This window comes from Coturnix japonica, chromosome 12, assembly GCF_054131305.1.
Source record: "Coturnix japonica strain WE chromosome 12, WE-NBRP24, whole genome shotgun sequence".
NCBI lineage: Eukaryota > Metazoa > Chordata > Aves > Galliformes > Phasianidae > Coturnix > Coturnix japonica.
The window spans coordinates 13,700,702-13,718,334 of NC_140674.1; the positions used below are offsets into that span (position 1 = coordinate 13,700,702).

Here is a 17,633-nt window from a genome sequence, read left to right on the forward strand (position 1 = left end):
TATCAGAAACTCTGAATAACATGAGGAGTGAGGTACATCATGCACCTGAACACAGCCCTGGGGCCTCCCGAGGTCATGATGCTCCCTGCAGGGCAAGACAAAAGCAACCAGCACTTGCTTGAGGCTTACAAAGAAGGCACACCCATAGCACAGCTGCACGGACTGCTGGCTCAACACAAGCTAATCCAGCACATGACATGCTGGAGAGAGGGCATCACACACTGCAGAGCCATCACTGCACATCCCCCAGATTGCCATGCTCAAACTGCAACATGCCAGACCTACTGAACTCTGCCTACTGCTGCAGCACACTATGCATATACAGCCTTGCAAATCCACACAGAGCAGATGAAGTCTAAGGCTTGCCCTAGCACGGCTGTCCACCTGCTAAGCCTGGCCAAGCCTAATTCCCTAATTTGCTTGTGCTCTGGGTCCTTGAAGAACAGTAAGCAAGCTTTGGTCTTGTGCTAATCAAGCACTCATGGCACGATTTAGTGCTAGGCAAGGGAGAAAAAAAAAAAATAATAAAAATACTACCCAGGTAGTATTACAAATCATAGCATGCATAACAGAGTACTCTGAATGCACTTCTCCTTTGGCAGGATTTTAGAAGCGCTGCATTCACATTCTGCACCTTATTCGGTCCAGATGAGTAAACCCAGCTCCCTAGCTGGAAATCCAGCCTACACAACCAGGAGAAAGATCTGAGCAAGCTGCTACTCCTCGCTGACAGCAGATCTCACAGTCATACACAGCCTACACATCCAAAACTGACATTAGTTGTAAGTCCAAACTAGAAATACGGCTGTGCGTGCATCTCAGGGGCACGCCAAGAAAGAAAGAAAAGTAATGTAGAACTTACTGTTAAGCAGAATAAGATAACCTCTCCTACCTGCCTCACCATTTCTGCTGCTCCCAAGTCATATAAATGTTCTATACTGCTACAGGCCTTAAAATGAGGCATTTCAAGTGCACATTTAAAGGCAAGCAAATACGTTCCGCTAAGTGCAGCTGCTAAAGTCTCATCCTACATTCAGTTCTTACAGAACACATAGGACAGGAGCAGCTGGCAAGGACAAACTGCTTGGGAAGGTATATTGTGGTGTCAGGACAGTCTGCCTGGTAACTGGATCTCCACACTCTTTGATCAACGTATTACCAAACAGCCTTCTGCTGACAGTCCACAGAGTAGGTACGCAAAAAGTTGTCAACAGTTACCAGATTTGCTCCAGGCCAGAAATCAAGCTCATTTTGCAGTGCCAAGATGAGCAGGATTCTTTATTCTTTACTTAAAAAAAAAAAGTTCTACAGCACTCTGAAAGCAGCTAATCAAATTATTAAAGTGCTTAAAAGTTTAATGAAGAAATCAAAGCTATTAAGCAAACATTCAGCTTGATGCCTCTTTCCCTTCTTACCCACCCTTCCTCAATGCATTCAAAACCTCTTTTTGCTGTGCTTCAACATGTTTAAACAGGTATTGAGATACAAACAAGTCTTGGCCCCATCTCATACAGAATGGATTGGTTGCAGATGTTCTCCTGCAAGCTACATCTTGCCTCCTGCAAGAGCATTCATCTCCAAAACACATCATTTCACCTACTTTGCCCGAAGCCAAAACTCAAAGGTTATTTAATTTTATTTTTTTTATTAACTCTAACATACCTACAGCTGTGCAAGCAAAACCTCAGCTAGTTTTTCAAAGCACAAAGAGGTGAGTGACTGAGTTTAGATAAACGTGACCAAGTCAGAGCAGACATCTTTCTGTTCACCTATGCAGCAGCCAACAGTAATGTCAGGGATGCAATAAAACAAAAAAAAAAATTGCTGTATTTCAGAGAAGCCTGACATATTTCACTATCTCCCTGGGACAAGTCAGACATGAGCTCATACAGTGGCAGGTGAGTCAGTGACGAGTCAGACAAGAGCTCCTTAATTAAGCTTTAGGGGGTGGATGATCCCTCGAAGGTGTAATCAGATTGGTATGGCCAGTGGGAAAAATAAAACAACCAAAAAATCACTGCTACCCCCAGCACACAGCAGCAACTACCTTACACCACTCCCCAAAAGCCTGCATGCTAAACCCTACTTCTCCTGGGCACTGGGAAGCGTGCGCTTCCCCATAGCAAGCAGGTCATGCTGGAGTCACGCCACAGACATGGTCTGATCCAGGGGTGTAGGGTAAGGTGCACCCCAGCAGTTTGGGCTTCAGAGCCAAGCAGCCAAATAGTAGCAACTCCAGCCTGTGGGGTGGAGAGAAGAAGTCACAAGTTAGTCATTCCCAGTAACTAAGCAGCAGTTAATGTTAACCGTATGCTTCATCAACAATAAAACACTACCAAGCAAACCCACTCAAGAAGAAGACCCTTTAAGTTCTACGCCATCCCTAAAACATATTTCAAAACACATCAGGACAGCAGTGTATTAAAACCAAAACAGCCCCATTAAGCAGATTGAGATCAGTGGTGTGACTAACAGCATCGGAGCGTTTTGTGCTCACAATGTTCGACATGCAGCGTGGAAATGGTTTTCTTCCAGCACGTGTCCCTGCAAATACAGCCTGGAACCAGTGTGTCCATGGAGCTGCTCTTCCCAGCAGCATTCCCATATACACCAGCAACACCAATGCAACCCAGTTCAACTGAGTATTGCACAGAGCAGCTGGAAAACAAGCCCAGAAACAGAATCCCACCTCTGTAGATCTTAAGAGAGGCACAGCAAAGGAAACCAGCAGAAGTGACTCACCAGAGAAGTCAGCACATTAAGGGGCTAACAAATAAAGATTAAATTTAATTAAGCATGTATTAATTATTTATAGGACCAGTATTTTAAAGCAGTCGGTCCGTGTGCTCTGAGAACCTTTAATCTTTACAGAACTAACGATTGCTCTTCTGAAGCTTTTCCTAGGGGTGGTCACTGTTTTCTTGGTGAGTGTCAGCACTGTGAAAAGCTTTAGCAAGAGATATAGAACTACAGAGTGATTTTTGGAGTCTCCTTTGCTCACCAAGGACTGGTCAAGAAAATGACTAAGAATGAATAAGATGAGCAGCGTACAGCAGAAGGGATAGGAGACAAAGAACTCGTCATAAAACCAGTCACCACCTCACTGATTAATGAACAGATGTCATTTAGTGCTCAGCCACCTGACAAACATCTCGTGAGAATACTCTGCCACCCATGGTGATGCTGATGCTTAGAATGCAAACAGAGAGGGCATGCTGCTGGACAGCAAGCCCAAGAGCTCTGTTCCCATCCCTTTGCCTTAGGAGAGGCTGGGGGGGGACACGTCTGACAGCAGATCTGTGCTCAGCTCCATTCCCCTCCCAAGGAGGCCAGGAGCAGGGCAGCTCCCTGGCAGAAGCTCCCAGCTGCAGCTCCCACAGGTGAACTGATGAGCCCCGACAGCAGCAGGGCGTGTTCAGCCCAGCTCAGCATTGCAGCTAATACAGCACAGCTCACATTGCAGCTCACATACTGTCACTGTCCAGATACATGAAGAGGAAGAAGCTTTCCTTTGTGCCTCCACACGGCCTCTGCATCGGCACATCCCATACCTGATGGGCCTGATGCTGGTAAATAGCGATCTCTCAAGAAGGGAAGCAATTAACCCATCCAGGACTTCGTCAGTTCTGAGCTTCAGCCTGAAGATATACTTAGGTTTGCAAGACAAATCTTTTTACAAATAAGCTTTTGGGCCTCTTGATTTAGTCGAGGGATATAGGCTGCAAGCAATCAGCAGCCCCCAGCCATTCCCCCAAGTGTTTAACATTGGGGATCTAAATGCTTTGCAAAACAGGAACGTAGTGGCACAGTCCTGACTTCGAGGGTGTGCACGTAGAAGTGCAGGGGAAGAAATGGAGGCATAGGGAACGCCTTGCACAATGCTACCCAGATCAAATCTAAATCACAGGGCTGGAGCAGTACAGAGGCTGGACTCAGGGTCAAACCCATAGTTCATCTGTACTGAGCTCTACCCGAGCAGCTCAGGGTGATGCTGCTTCCCTCCCCAGGAAGGAAGCACTGTGAGCCTCCAGGCTCCAGAAGATCCACACAGCTCTTTAAGGGGAGGGAGATTCCCTCTCCCCCAGCCTTGCAGGGAAGCATGATCATTACTGCTAAAGCAGGAAAAGCCAGAAAATAGACCCTATTTTCCTTATTTCAGCAACTGATGTGCATCAGCAGAACACGAAGCACCCATCCTCCTCAAAGAATCAAGTATCTTGCTCTCTTTTAAACAACAAACAAACAACTGTCATAGGATACATCTGATAAGAAGATGGAGAAGTAGCAGTTTCCTGCTGCGGATGCACCAAGTTTTGCTCCAGTATTTAAGTTTTACTTGTAACAACTGGAAATGTAAATTTTGTCTAACACAAAGATGCAATTTCTCCACCCTGGTCTATTTGTCAGAGGATCTAAGCTCTTAGTTGAGTAGCTTATTCTACTCTGTTTACCATAACAAATCTGACACACCTGCACATGAACAGATTTCCATTGCATAATAAAGTTCACGCTCTTTCTGTACAGAAGTCATCCCTGCTCAGGACACTTAAATAAAAAACAACAAAGTAGGACATTGCTTCATAGCACACAGTCTGCCAAGCACTGGAGCTAAACCCTCAGTATACAGAGCACCACCAATGCAACACAAAATCCATCACATCTGCCTCAGCACAGCACCGACTGTTGCTTGTCCTGTATCAAGTTGCCAAGGAAATAAGATGCACATGACTGAAAGGAACCATCTCCTCCAAGGCCAGTCTTTGTCTGCAAGGCAAGCAATACTTCTTATATCAGCCTGTCAGAAAACCCTTAACAAAAGTAATTGAACACCACTCATTTTCTGTGCCCAACTTTTTATTTTAAGCAGTTTGGTTTAAATATCTTCAAGCCCTGTTCATTCAAGGCAACCTTTTCAGAAACTCTCCATGCCCCAGAGCATGCTGCCTCCCTCCTGGCCCAGCTGGCTATAACCTGCAGGAAGGGAAGGAGGCAGCTCTTGGGGATGCCACATACAGCAGTGCAGGCTGCTTTGCAGTTTGCATGCTTCATGCTTATCAAATCCAGGAGAGCTCAGCAGCTTTTAGGAGCTAGCCTAGAGGCAGTCCCCATGCTGAACAGTACTAAAAACACCCCGAAGCATCCCGAAACACCACTCCAATAATCCAACAATGAAAAAAGAAATCCCACGCCACTCTAGAGGAGAGCTAGTATGGAAGCACTGGGACTTCTGGCACCTTGGTTTCCCTCTTCTAAAGTGGCAACTACATACCTGATTTTCCTACCAAGAAAAGGTGTTTGCTGATTAGGGAAATAATGTTTGCGAATCACTTTGAAGGTTTAAAGTACTACATTAATCCGACATGTTGTTCTTTGCAGAAGCCAATTTTTAACTAAGTACAGGAGAGGAAAAAAAAAAAGAAAGGTGATTTAAATAGTGACCCTCCCCTACTTCAAGATATTCACTCATCTCCCAACATCAGCTATTCTTATCTCTACATGTTTTTTTAACCCTTCCTTCTCATACTTCTCAGAAACCGCAAGGCTCATTCAGCTTTTATTTGAAAGATGGCTTCTTTCCAGGCTGTGGCTGCTTCTTGTAAAGTTAATTCCTTTGGTAATGCTGCTGGAGGCACATCGGTATGTTTGGTGTGTATGTGTATATACATATTTTCCCCCTTTTCACATGGTGTTGTTTTTATATACTACGTGTAGTGAAAGATACCTAATCCAGGATTATGAGTCTCTTTATTCCTTTCTCATGAAAGTAGGTGGGGCTTTTTTGTGCCAGTTGTGTTGATGAAAATTATGTTTAATTAACGCTTTTCCTCTCCGCATAGATGGAAAAAGTTCTCATTATGAGCCCAAGACATTTCTTACGCTTAATTCTCTCCCTCTGTATTTTCTTTTCAGAAGTAACTAAAACTTGAAGATAATTTTGCCAGCTTTCTGAGGAACAAAAAAAGTGGGCAAAAATAATGGAACAGCCTGATGCCAATACAGCTAACAGTCAGTTGAGCAACACAGCACACAAATCTTCCCCTGAGGGTGCCAAGAGAAGACACCCCTCTCCCCACAATTACTTTCTCCATCCTTAACACCTCAGCGTTTTGCACTTGCAGACCCTGCAGCAAACTCTCTCTGGTCTCTTGTTTTGTCAGGAAAGAGAAAGCACAAGCACAGCAACCAGGAAACTAAATCCTAGCTGAAAGAGAAGGACATTCACACCATCAATTTAAATTCCTTCCTCTTGTCCAAATACCTGCAAAGGAGACACTCCTATGCTTCCCAGCACAGAGATGCAAAGGGTCCCAATTCAATCTCCTGAAGTCAGTTGACTGAAGCCCTCAAGCACTACAGTGCAGTTTGGCATCATGGAGGACACTTGGCTAATGAAGAGCACCTACCAAAACTTAGCACTGAAACAGCTGCAGCTCAGAGATGTCCACCACACTGCCCTGGCATGACTTACAAAACAATGAAGGATGCAAAAGGAGAGAGAGGCAGAGAAAAGGAGAGACAGCTCACAACAAGATATCTAGAAATTATTACAAAGAGCTGTGGAGATGCTTGTAAGGAGTCAGAGAAAAAGATAACTGGTAATAAAAACAGAATATACATGACAATGAGCTTAGAGGGGGAAAAAGCACAATTACACTTTAATAGGAGGCTAATGAACTTGGATCTCCTTTCACTCAAAGGAAAAAAAAAAAAACCAACAAAAAACCAGAAGAGAATCCAGCAGGCCCCTCCTGGACTGGTTCTCACAGGGGAACTGGTTCTTCCCAGCTCTGCTCACTTGAAACACGTCCCTGCCGTGAGAACGGCACCTCCTGCACAGACAGCAAGCTGCTGCCCTCCTTCCAGGCAGATGACCCAGGACAAGTTCTATATGCACCAACAGCCTTAACATCAGGCCCTGTGGCACCGTACAAAGGGAAAAACTTCAAGTCATTCAAACAGGAAGGCACTATCATGACCTCTCCGTGCATGGGAGCTGTCACACCACCCAAAGCCCATCCCTCTCCCTGACAGCTCTGAGCAGACAGCAGGGCACATGTACTGGAGCAGCATCTTCATATAGGTAAAGCTGCAAAGAGCCTCAGAAAGCCACTTCCCACCACTTCTCACCTAGACAAGTGCCCAAATAAGGCAATGCTCCTGCTTTGCTGAGATCTTTGCAGAGCCAAACCCTGAGCTCACACCATTGCGTCAGTTCTTCCAGTCTGCGCATCAGCAATCAGTTGGGCTGAAGAGGAAAACCTACGTTTAAAGTCACGAAAGGATTAACAACATGTCCAGAAGGGGACCAACATCGCTGCTTGGAGACAAATGCAGAACCCCTGTGCTCACTTTCACAGGGAACCTTAGCTCTACGCCAACAGCCAAAGCCCACAACATTGCTGATGAGGAACCTCCAAAGCAGACACATTCAAAATCCCATTACTCTCCTCCTAACAGCTTTAAGGAGGGTAGAAATCACGAAAGCTCAAACTGCTCTTCCTGGAAGACAACCAGCTGATGAAAGTGGCGTGTCACTGGGGAGTAACAAAGCTGAACCTTACAAAGCCCTTACAAAGTTGTCACATACAATGCAGAAAAATGATCAGCAGTAGAAGCATTACCAGAGCATTGTTCCAGTCGCACTATTTGAACATCTTATGTAAGAGAACAGGCAATGAGAGTCAAGGCAATGCATGCATCAGATTGCCATCTTGCTGCTATGCTATCTCCATGGACCACCATCCTCCAATGCGTTTTACATAGGGGAAATGAAGTTTCTCATTTTATACCAGGTGATTCAGGATAAACTATTTTTTTAAAGCAGAAGTGGAATTAATCAAATTGAACTAAGAAGACTGAGATAGACCAGCCAAGGAATTTGTACTCTCAACCACAGAAACCTGTTACTCCTAGCAGGGACTAATTTAAGCACATTCCTTTTGTCTTAAAAATATAACCCTTCCAAATCTATGAACCCCAGACAGCACAATGCATTTGTGTGCTTTCTTGTATGTTGCACAGGTTGTCATCTAGCCCTGCCAGCTAAGAGTCTGAAATCAAAACGCTTTAATAGGACTTCAAGTTTACTGAGCACAGGAGAACCAATGTGCCTGACTGGAACACAGATTGCAACTTTGCAGAGCTCTGTGTTTCATAACGAAGCTCTGCAAGGACCAACCCTGCTCAGCTCCAACCTACTGCAGGGCATGAGAAAAAACTGCTACACTCAGCTATTGCCAACACTGCCATTATGCAAGTCTTGCAGGGCTGTCTTTCTTCAACAAAATCAAAAAAAATCGCAAATAAACATTGGCTTTCATGCAAAAACTCCAAGCTACTTCTGCCTTCTTTTTCCTTACCCCTCGTGACTACCCAGAAATGCTTTAAAAGATTTAATAGATGCACCCTAAAGGCTCAAAAACCTGGGGGAACATCCGAAGAACCTGTTTGTCTTTAATAAAGTCTCATGACTTATAAGGTGGTATCTTGCTTATGGGGATAGGAGGATCTGATTTGTTTCTTGATAGCTCGACTTTGGCAGCAACGTTAACTTTTACTAACCTTGACATAATTATTTCTTTTACATTATTTTCATTTTTTAATCTTCCCTACTGCAACCATGTTCTTCTCCAGACAAGCAGTCATGTAGCAAGCTCTGTGCTAGCAACAGGTGATTGCTAAATCTTTTTTTAGTGGGAAAAGCCAGTGCAGTTATTTATTTACTTGCACTTGGAGTGGGTGGGAACATCTGCACACAAAGTTACTTCCAGAAAGAAAAAAAACAAAAACAAGAAGTCTGAGGTGGCACGCTTTTGAAATGCCTTGTTTGCTTCTGCTGCAGAAATGGGAGGAGATCTCACAAGCCCAGGTATATGAGAATTCTTGCAGAGGAAGTATCCCACAATAAATGACGCACAGTTCTGGATAAGCTTCCACCTAATTTCACCAAATTCATAGGGCTTCTCTCTCAGACTTCACAACCCTCTGTCTCAGCACCACCAAGTGATACCCGCTTGATCCTCTGGCCTTCAGCAAGTCTTTACTGCAGCATGAGCTGCTGGACCCCTGCACGGATGTGAAAAGCTTTGCTCGGTTTAGACTACTAAGGCTTTTGTTTCTAAAGACTCAAAGAGAGCTGCAATCATTAAAGATTCTCCTTCTGAAAAGACTGATTAACTTGCTTATATTCTTGTGTTCTCAGGTCATTAATTACAACAAAAATCATCAAGGATGCTTATAAAGTCCTCTGCAATCCAATCTCAATTTGTCATCATTAATTAGTTCAACATTGCATACAAATGAACAGCTAACCTGATTAGACAGCATGTTTTACTGGAATTCCTACTTAAGGTCATGAAAGACTTCAGAGAGAAAATCTGCAATATTCTCAAAGCAAACTGCTCATGCATATGTAATCACTCTCACCTAACAGCAACCGGTGTTTTTCGGCAGCTTTTGTCCAGCTCCTTCTCCCCTTGAGTTAGGAGCAAACCTGAGCAGAGAAGCAGCCCTCCCAGTGTTACATCTTCAGACATCTCTAACCCTCCCAAGGCACCTTTGCTTTTCCAGGGGAAATAACCAAAGTCCTCTCCCCAGGCCCACAGCCTTTGCTCTCCCATGACCTCATCTAATGCAACTCAGCCCCAAGTAAACTCAGATGAGCCTACAGCAAAGTGTGCTGTCAGACAGGACATGAGACCCACTGCTTGCCTCCACTGAGCCCTTCTAGCAGGGCAAGGTGGGTCAGCTTCACTCATCCACTCCCAAAGTGGGGAAAGTGTGATATAAGTTTCCTTAATACTATCACCCTGGGGAACACAAGGGGAAAAAGCCCTAAGAAACACAGCTTTCAAGTTTTGGACTCTTAATAAGGGTGGGGCCATCTAGTAATTAAATGTTTAATAGGTCACTGCTGTGGAAGAAACTCTTCCAGTTGGGTAGGTTCCTAATCCATCATTAAAAAAAAAAAGATGACGACAGGCATTAATCAAAGCACATGAAGTCACATTGGGGGGGGGGAAGTTAGTGAGCAACTCAGAGAACTTGCTCCTGCTGTGAGGATGGGGCAATCCTTCTTTCAACAAGGTTTCACACGTGTTTCCACATTTCTCAGGACAGCAGCAGCAGAGAGCCTCCACAGCCCTCCACACCCACCCCGCTGATAAAGCTGTCGAACACATTACCAACTGCTCAACAGCCCATGTGAAATGAGTTGGTGGATTAATTAGCAGAAGGGCAGAGCTCTGAAGATGGAAAGATGCTTGAGTGTGAAACACTGATTGAAGGTCCCCGGCAGCCACCACAAGACTGTCATCAGCCACTGCATACATACAGCCCCTGCACAAGCAGCTCCAGGCTCAGTACAGGGACACCAGGAAGCTCCTCCGCAAACAGAGCACTGTTTAGGAGGCAGCTCCTTGACTAAAACACACAGGCTTGTCCCTGTGCCACAGACTGCAACAGCTACAGGCAACAGATCACCTGACTGTAGCATGGTCCATGTCATAGATAAAGAAAATTAAGAGAGGCTAAATGTGTCTGCCCCCAAGGGAGAAAAAATAAAAGATGACCATTATGCAATCTGATCTGACTACTACCTAGATCCACATTGAATCTCAGCCTCACTTCTACCCCGAGAGCTGCTGTCATTACAGTGAACCCCCCCAAGTGCTTGCTCAACTTCACATTTGCAAGTAGCTCATCTTCAACTCTGCCAGAACAGCCTACCAGAGAAACTCAAAACTCATTTCAAAAGACCACTTTTCATAGTTGAAAGGATAGCATCAAACATTCCTGTTCCCTGCCGCTGCGTTAGATAATTCTTTGTACTATATTTATCAAAAGAAAATGTCTTTTCATATCTCTCTCTCAAAGGACCCTCTCCACAGCAGCCTGCAAAAAAAAATCCAAGGGCAGCATTTTCTTGCCCTGAGAAATGGAAAGTAGACCTGACAATTTCCTTACTTAAAAGGGGAATGAAAATAAATAGCATAGTGCAAGTGGAGAAACCTGGACACAAAAAGCATGAACTATAACAAGTCATCACAGACAGCGCAGATAAAGAAGAAAATGCATTTCAACCTCATTTAGACTTCCATCTATTCATCCATAGGAAAATAAATAAATTGCCCTTGACCAGACAAAACATTTTAACTCCATGAAACATTCCCTCTAAACAAAGTTATTGTTACCAGGTTTAGACAGAAGTTTACTTTAAAAGAACTTCTATGTACGAAAGATGCAATTTTATACTGATTTATTATTCAGCATCTCTTCGTATCTGTCCAATAAGGAGCATATGGATTACACAGTTTCCCTACCTGCAGTGGCTAGCTGCAATTTCCACATTGTGTCTGAAATCAAAGGAGTTCCTTGGATTAAATATGGAAAAGAAGAAAAGCTGATATACTTACTTTTTGGTATAAAATAAACACACACACACAAAAAAAAGCACTTTAAATTAGAAATCACTGCAACTCACTGCTTTTGTTCATGTTGTTTTAAAGATAGAAGTGTTGGATAATCTGATGTCATTAAACAAAGTCACCATAAAGTGAAATACTCTAAACAGCTTTGAGCGAAGAAAAGTTAGACAAATCATAATACGCTCAAAGCTGAGATCTGACCTGAAACTAGAAGAATCAGTACATATATTTAAAGGAAAAAAATAAATTTGTTCCCTCCACTGGGGATTCAAATCTGGTTTACTTAATTACCAAGCACAGCAGGGGTTACTGGTAATACCTGATTTAGGCATCTAACTCTAGTGTTATTCAGAGGACTAAGGTTCAATTTACCTAATTCTCCTCACTCACCACGCAGGGAAACTTCCATAGGGGATTATTTACTACACTGACTAGTTGTGCTTGAAGCAGTGAAAGACAACTACTCAATATCATAGCAGTAGAGAATATTGCTCTCTTGAAGATCTCTACTCTAGAGCCCTAAATCACACCAGGACACACAGCTAAGGAAAATTTTTTAAGGCTAGAAAAATATTAATAATAGATCAGGACAAACCATCTCCATCCTGTACCTCTGTTCTGCTGGCACAGCCCTGCACATCAGCCCTAATACAAAGCCACAGATGAAGAGCACCAAGGGAAATGATGAAGCCATCCTTATGCCCACCCCAAGTTTTAACAGTATGTTATACTTAAACAGAGAGCTGCTGTTTCATCACACAGTGTTGAAGTGACTGTCTTTTTGCAAGGCATTTTATTCACCAGGGATTTAGTAATATTACTGAGGGTTCAATTCCCACCACACCCTCCCAGAGCAGCCAAGATAAATCTCTCCTTTCTGTGTGACATGTCGTGCACTTAAGGGGACACGGGTCACTCTGTTCTTGCACACGCCTGAACGTGTGTCAGATCAGTAGTGTCACTATTGGCCACAGGACTGAAGCCAATGAAGGAGCGAGGCTGTGCTGCATCCTTACCGTCCATGTTGCAGACTTTGCTGTGCTGGATTGTTGAAATGATACATCGAAGCTGTGAGGTCCTGGGTAGTCTGTGTTGGAAGGGATGGCTGGGGAGGGCGAGAGGGCATCAAAAGTGGAGCTGGGCTGGGCGTAAGGCGAGGGGGCCGTGACACTGTTCTGTGCATGCTCCGTGTTGTAGGGGCTGGTGGAGGAAGAGCCATTCTGAATCTGCTGGTCCATGCTGTTTAGGAGCCCCAGGTTCGTGTACTGTGGCTAGAGGCAAAGAAACACACAGAAGTGTTACAGAAGCAATGTTAGCAGGGACCTGATTGACACAGCGTGACCATCGTGATGGAGAATGTACAGCATGATCTCAGCACCACCCTATGCGTGTCATTCAATAAGGAAGGATATTTGCAAAGATGTCCCATTTTCCATCAGTGACTGAAAAACAAAGAGGTAACGCTTCATGCAGCCACACAGTAGATCAACAGTGTGGAACAGAGCTGGGAAAAGACACCACACACACAATAAGGAGGTGATTCACATGCAGGAAACCATCATGGGGAGGCAAGGCTCCCTACGACCAGATGCCACCAGACAGACCTTTTGGAGGGACTGCTAGTACCTGATACAAATCACCCCTTTTATTACAATGAAACCAGCTCTACCATGTACAAGGTTACATTGTCTCATGGTCTTGTCTACCTAAATAACGCTCCTTGTCGATCAGATCCTACAACGCGTGCTGATATTTAGGATACCTATACCAAGTGGTGACTACACTGCTATGTCATTGTCAAAGGTACACAGCCTTCAAACCACGCTGTGTACCTCCTCAAGCATGGAGGAACTGAAGGCATCACATCAAGCAGGAGAAGCTCACTGCATGCAACATCTCCCTGCATGCCTACAGCATCAGCAGCTGCATACCACATAGCACCTAAACAAGCAGACACCGCTGAGACCCGAAAGTATCCTCCAGCTACAAATGACAAATAAAACAACTTAATACATCAAAAGAAGGCTACGGGGCAAAGTACAGAAACAGAGGTTGGATCAGAGAGAGTTTAGAAGAGATTGGTGTTCTTGGATCTTCAATGAAGCACACAGGACCTACTATGAGCAGCACTGAGAAGGAAGATCTGGTAGGGAACAACATAGGAAACTCGTTAAGGGATGGTCTGCAGAGACACCAAGCAAAGGAAGGATAGCTGGATCTCTGCCTTACCCTGCCAGCAGCACAGTGTCCTTGGACAAGTCGCTTTGCCTCCCCCTCCACCCATGGCCTACTTCAGGCTGCAAGGTCTGCAGGGCAAGGATTGCTCCTCACTATGTAAAAAGCACTCCACATAATGGGCCTCCACTTTGACTAAGGCCTTCAGGCAGCAGAGTAATAAAAGCAATTACATATTGAGCCCTAATCCTGAGTGAAGCAGCAACTGTGTTGCCTCAGGTTAGTCATTTACCCTTGCTGCCTCAGTTTCCCCATCTACAGCAGCAGAGAAGACACTGGCTGACCCAGTACTTCTGTTAGATGGGTGAGCCCACAACTGGGCTCAAAGCATGCCACATAGCTATCACAGGAGGCAACAAACCAGACTGGATCTTCCTCTCAAAGAGAAGACTACAGCTTCAGCAATGCAGATGACCGTTACAACTCACCTTCTGCAGGTGATCCAACAACCAAGGCCTATTTAACAGACTGTGTTTTTGCTGGAGCCAGGATACTGATATACAGTGCCAAGAATATGCTTCTTGTTGGTCAACATTTTCGCATTCAGTTAAAAAAATAACAACACAAAATAAAGAACACACAAAAAACCCAACCTCTCCATCGTTCTATGGCATCATATAAATAAACAACAAAACAGATTTGGGGATCATTCAACCTAAATTAGTCTCACACCCATGATCATAACAACACCTAAAGACACCTCAGAAAAAACAAAACAAAACAAAAAAAAAACCAACAAAAAACAAAACCCCCGACCAACAGCAAGAATTCTGCTCAGTTGTTTTATTTTTCTCATGGAGATTAGCATCAGACACACCCCCTAACCAGCCAAATGATGAAAAGGCGACTGTGATGAAAACAGTCTCCTACAGCAGCTCAGACAGCAAAACAACAGTGCATTAGCTTTCGCTTAAAGACTGGTCCTTCTTATCCCAGGCTACTCAGAACTGTGGGGAAGGATGACCAAACAGCCAGCTGGCGTTAACAAGACAGCGCCATCAGGAAATGCTGAGGTTGCTGCCTGGACATCAATAAAAAATAAATAAATAAGTACCCCATTAAAATTTAAGATATCCTTATGAGAATCAAAGATCCTTTTCATTCCACTCAGTCCAGGAACCATCTGTCTAAACGTTACCAGCGGAGCAGCCATTCCACCACATTTATATGCTCACATGCCACAGCCAAATGCCATGTCCCCATTTGCTCTTTAAATAACTATTAATCTCCTCGCATTTATCCCAGCGCTGACACAAGCAGCTGTTGGCCTTCCCTTCTCCCCTCCAAGTCCCACCAGCTTTTCACCTTCCCCGGCCCCTCGTCCCCTCCCCAGACAGGTGCTCCTGCCCCAGTGACAAAGCAAGCTTGCAGGCTTTGCGCTAAACCTCCCAGCTATGCCCTGAGGCGGGCGGTGTGAGCTGTGTGTGCTCAAGGGGTCAACATCTGAATTACTTGCAAGGCCTCTGGAAGAATCAGATAAGGCTTTTGGAGGCACACGCCTTCTGACAACACAACAATTAGAGGGGCAGCAGGCCCAGGAAGGCGCACGCTGGAATCCACTCGTGCAGCAGCTCCTGCTGCAATAAAACTACTTTGGCCCAGCAAGGCTGAGGCCGGTGAGCACTGGTGAGAACAAAGACATCAAGGGTGATGGGCACGGCATCACCCTCCAGGAGAGTCTGCTGCTGGGCATGTAATGCAACCCCCTTACCATACAGAAAGAAGGACAACTGCATTTAATTCAGAAATAGACCCTTGCCAATGCTGGTGGCCCAGCATTTATACCATATTCTGGTTTTGGTGTAGGGTTGTTTGAAATGACTGCAGGATCCAGTCCCTACAACGTCTGGCAAACCAAGAGCGCTAGCTAGTTGGAAAAGGCAAGCATGCTGAGCTAAAAGCACAGATCATCCAGTTCTTAAGCCTTTGTTCTCTATTTTGTTCCCCCCCACCAAGTTTCTGGAATCATTAATAATCAGTGAAGCACTGCAAAACCTTCAGGCAAGTTTAACTGCAAATAATTAGAGAGATGAAATTATATCCCAGATTACGTCTTTTGGAACATCATTTCAATAACATATCTTGAGCTATCAGTTTCACTTCTCAACATCCCATTAGCTCTGCTTTCAGTTTTTCATGCTAACTCACACTTCAGGATAAGCGAAGCCACAGTTTCATTGGAGATGCTGTTTAACTGAAAAAAACAAACTGAGAACTGCAAAATTCTTTAATTCCAAGCCCAGCTGCAACAGGGCACCTGCCACAAGAGGGCAATGCAAATGCTGCACTGCACGAGGCAGAGCTGGTGTGCCCAGAAAGGTTCCCCAGCTCACCTGAACTGAGAACCTTCTCTACAGGGTGAGCTCTCCCAGTTCTCTTGGTTGTACCTCACTTTAAAATCCAATATGTTAAAAGATAAAGCTATAGACGCATCTGCAAAGAGATCCTCCCAAAAAAATAAAAAGGCACAACCAAAAACACATTTCCAGCTATTAACTACTCAGTTATCAGTATCTCACAGTTTTAGTATTTTTCCACTTGATACAAAGGAAAAGTCACCAGCTTCATATGCAGAAAACATTGATGGCTGCATCCCTACCTGTCAAAACCCCTCTCCATAAGAACTCGCATCTACGCTTAGTTTTTAGCCACCGAGTCTAGATGGCTCAAAAACATTATCCAGCTACTGAGAAAGCCTTGCAAGACACCACCACTGGGTCTTATTCTCCAAAGATACAAGATTACAAAATCAAAATAGCAAACTTCCACAGATATTAGCAACAAGATTTTGCAAGGCGTTTTGCTACTCCAGTACTTTGTCCTTTACTGCACCGCAACTGATGCACGGGGGCTTCCAGTTGCAGGTTACAGTGCTATTTCAGATTCAGATTCCTGGTGCAGAACAGATCTCCTAGAAGCAGCAGGATAAACATTTTCCAGAGCGCTTGATGCCTATCCAAAAAAAGAAGACAGACACCTTAAGCTTATCAAGATAGATTTACATCAAGTTAGTTTTTCAGACCGTCCCAAAGAAAGGCTTAGTAGGTGGAAATAAAGCACTTAAGCTCAACAGAAGTGTTTCTATCATAATTATTAATCAAGATACTGCTGAGTGCAGAACTGTGCAGCTTTGTCAGTTTCTCAGAAGGCAGCTGATACAACACCCGATGTAGACAAAGTGCTTGTGCCATTACAAAGAAGTGCCAAGAAATTAAGGGTTCCACCCATGCCCCTCAGCTAAGATCAGGGCTGGAGCTGAAAGAGATATCTAACTCATCACAGGGAGATGTATGATTTGGTTTTGAATCCCCAGCCTCTTTTCTCATGAAGGAAGACTGAGGGGAAAAAAAAAAAAAAAAAAAGCACAAAAAACCCACCTTCTGAACCACTGGAAGGCCTGATTCAAAAAGATCTGTGAAATAGAGCTCAGGACTGCATATCTTTGGGGAGGAACATACTCAGTTTGGACACAGTCCCCTCCTGGCCATAAAGAAGGAGTAGCATATAGTCACTGCAACAGCAGCTCAGGCCCAGATGCCTGCTGTGAGCCATGGTGCAGGCAGGAGGTCACACAGCCTCCGTGCTCCTTCTGCTCCACTTCTGAAGTGGAAACAAATCCACAGCAGTTCAGTTTTGAAGAGGTTTCCTTCCAGACTAACAGCACAGCTAAATACATCAAACATTTGGAAGCACTCAGATAAAATGATAGCATGCATCTTGTACTCAGTGTGAAGAGTGAGCAAGCAAATACCTTTGGTTCAACCAAAGGTATCAACGCTTAACCAAGATATGAGCTTTAATGCCTGGGAACCTATGATCTATTTACCACGGGTCACAGCCTTTAGCTCCACAACAAATCAAATCAACTTAGACTTTACTGCTTACTCCAGTAAAAGAGACTGCTTCGCATCCTAGCAGCATTACTGGACTCCAGCACGATGGTATTCACTGAACTAGAACAGTCCCTGCAGT

The 17,633-nt window shown here is 44.4% G+C and overlaps 1 protein-coding gene across 19 annotated transcripts in view; it reads right to left on the reverse strand.

Moving 5' to 3' along the window:
* TP63 (tumor protein p63) overlaps positions 1–17,633 on the reverse strand; it is a 113,049-nt gene that overhangs the window by 34,222 nt on the left and 61,194 nt on the right. For 18 of the 19 annotated variants that reach the window (XM_085513611.1, XM_085513612.1, XM_085513615.1 and 15 more), the window contains one exon: positions 12,443–12,697. The exons of the other annotated variant lie outside the window; for it this stretch is intronic. In XM_085513611.1, the coding sequence (XP_085369737.1) occupies positions 12,443–12,697 (255 nt within the window). The remainder of the gene's footprint in view (positions 1–12,442; positions 12,698–17,633) is intronic. 19 annotated transcript variants of the gene reach the window in all.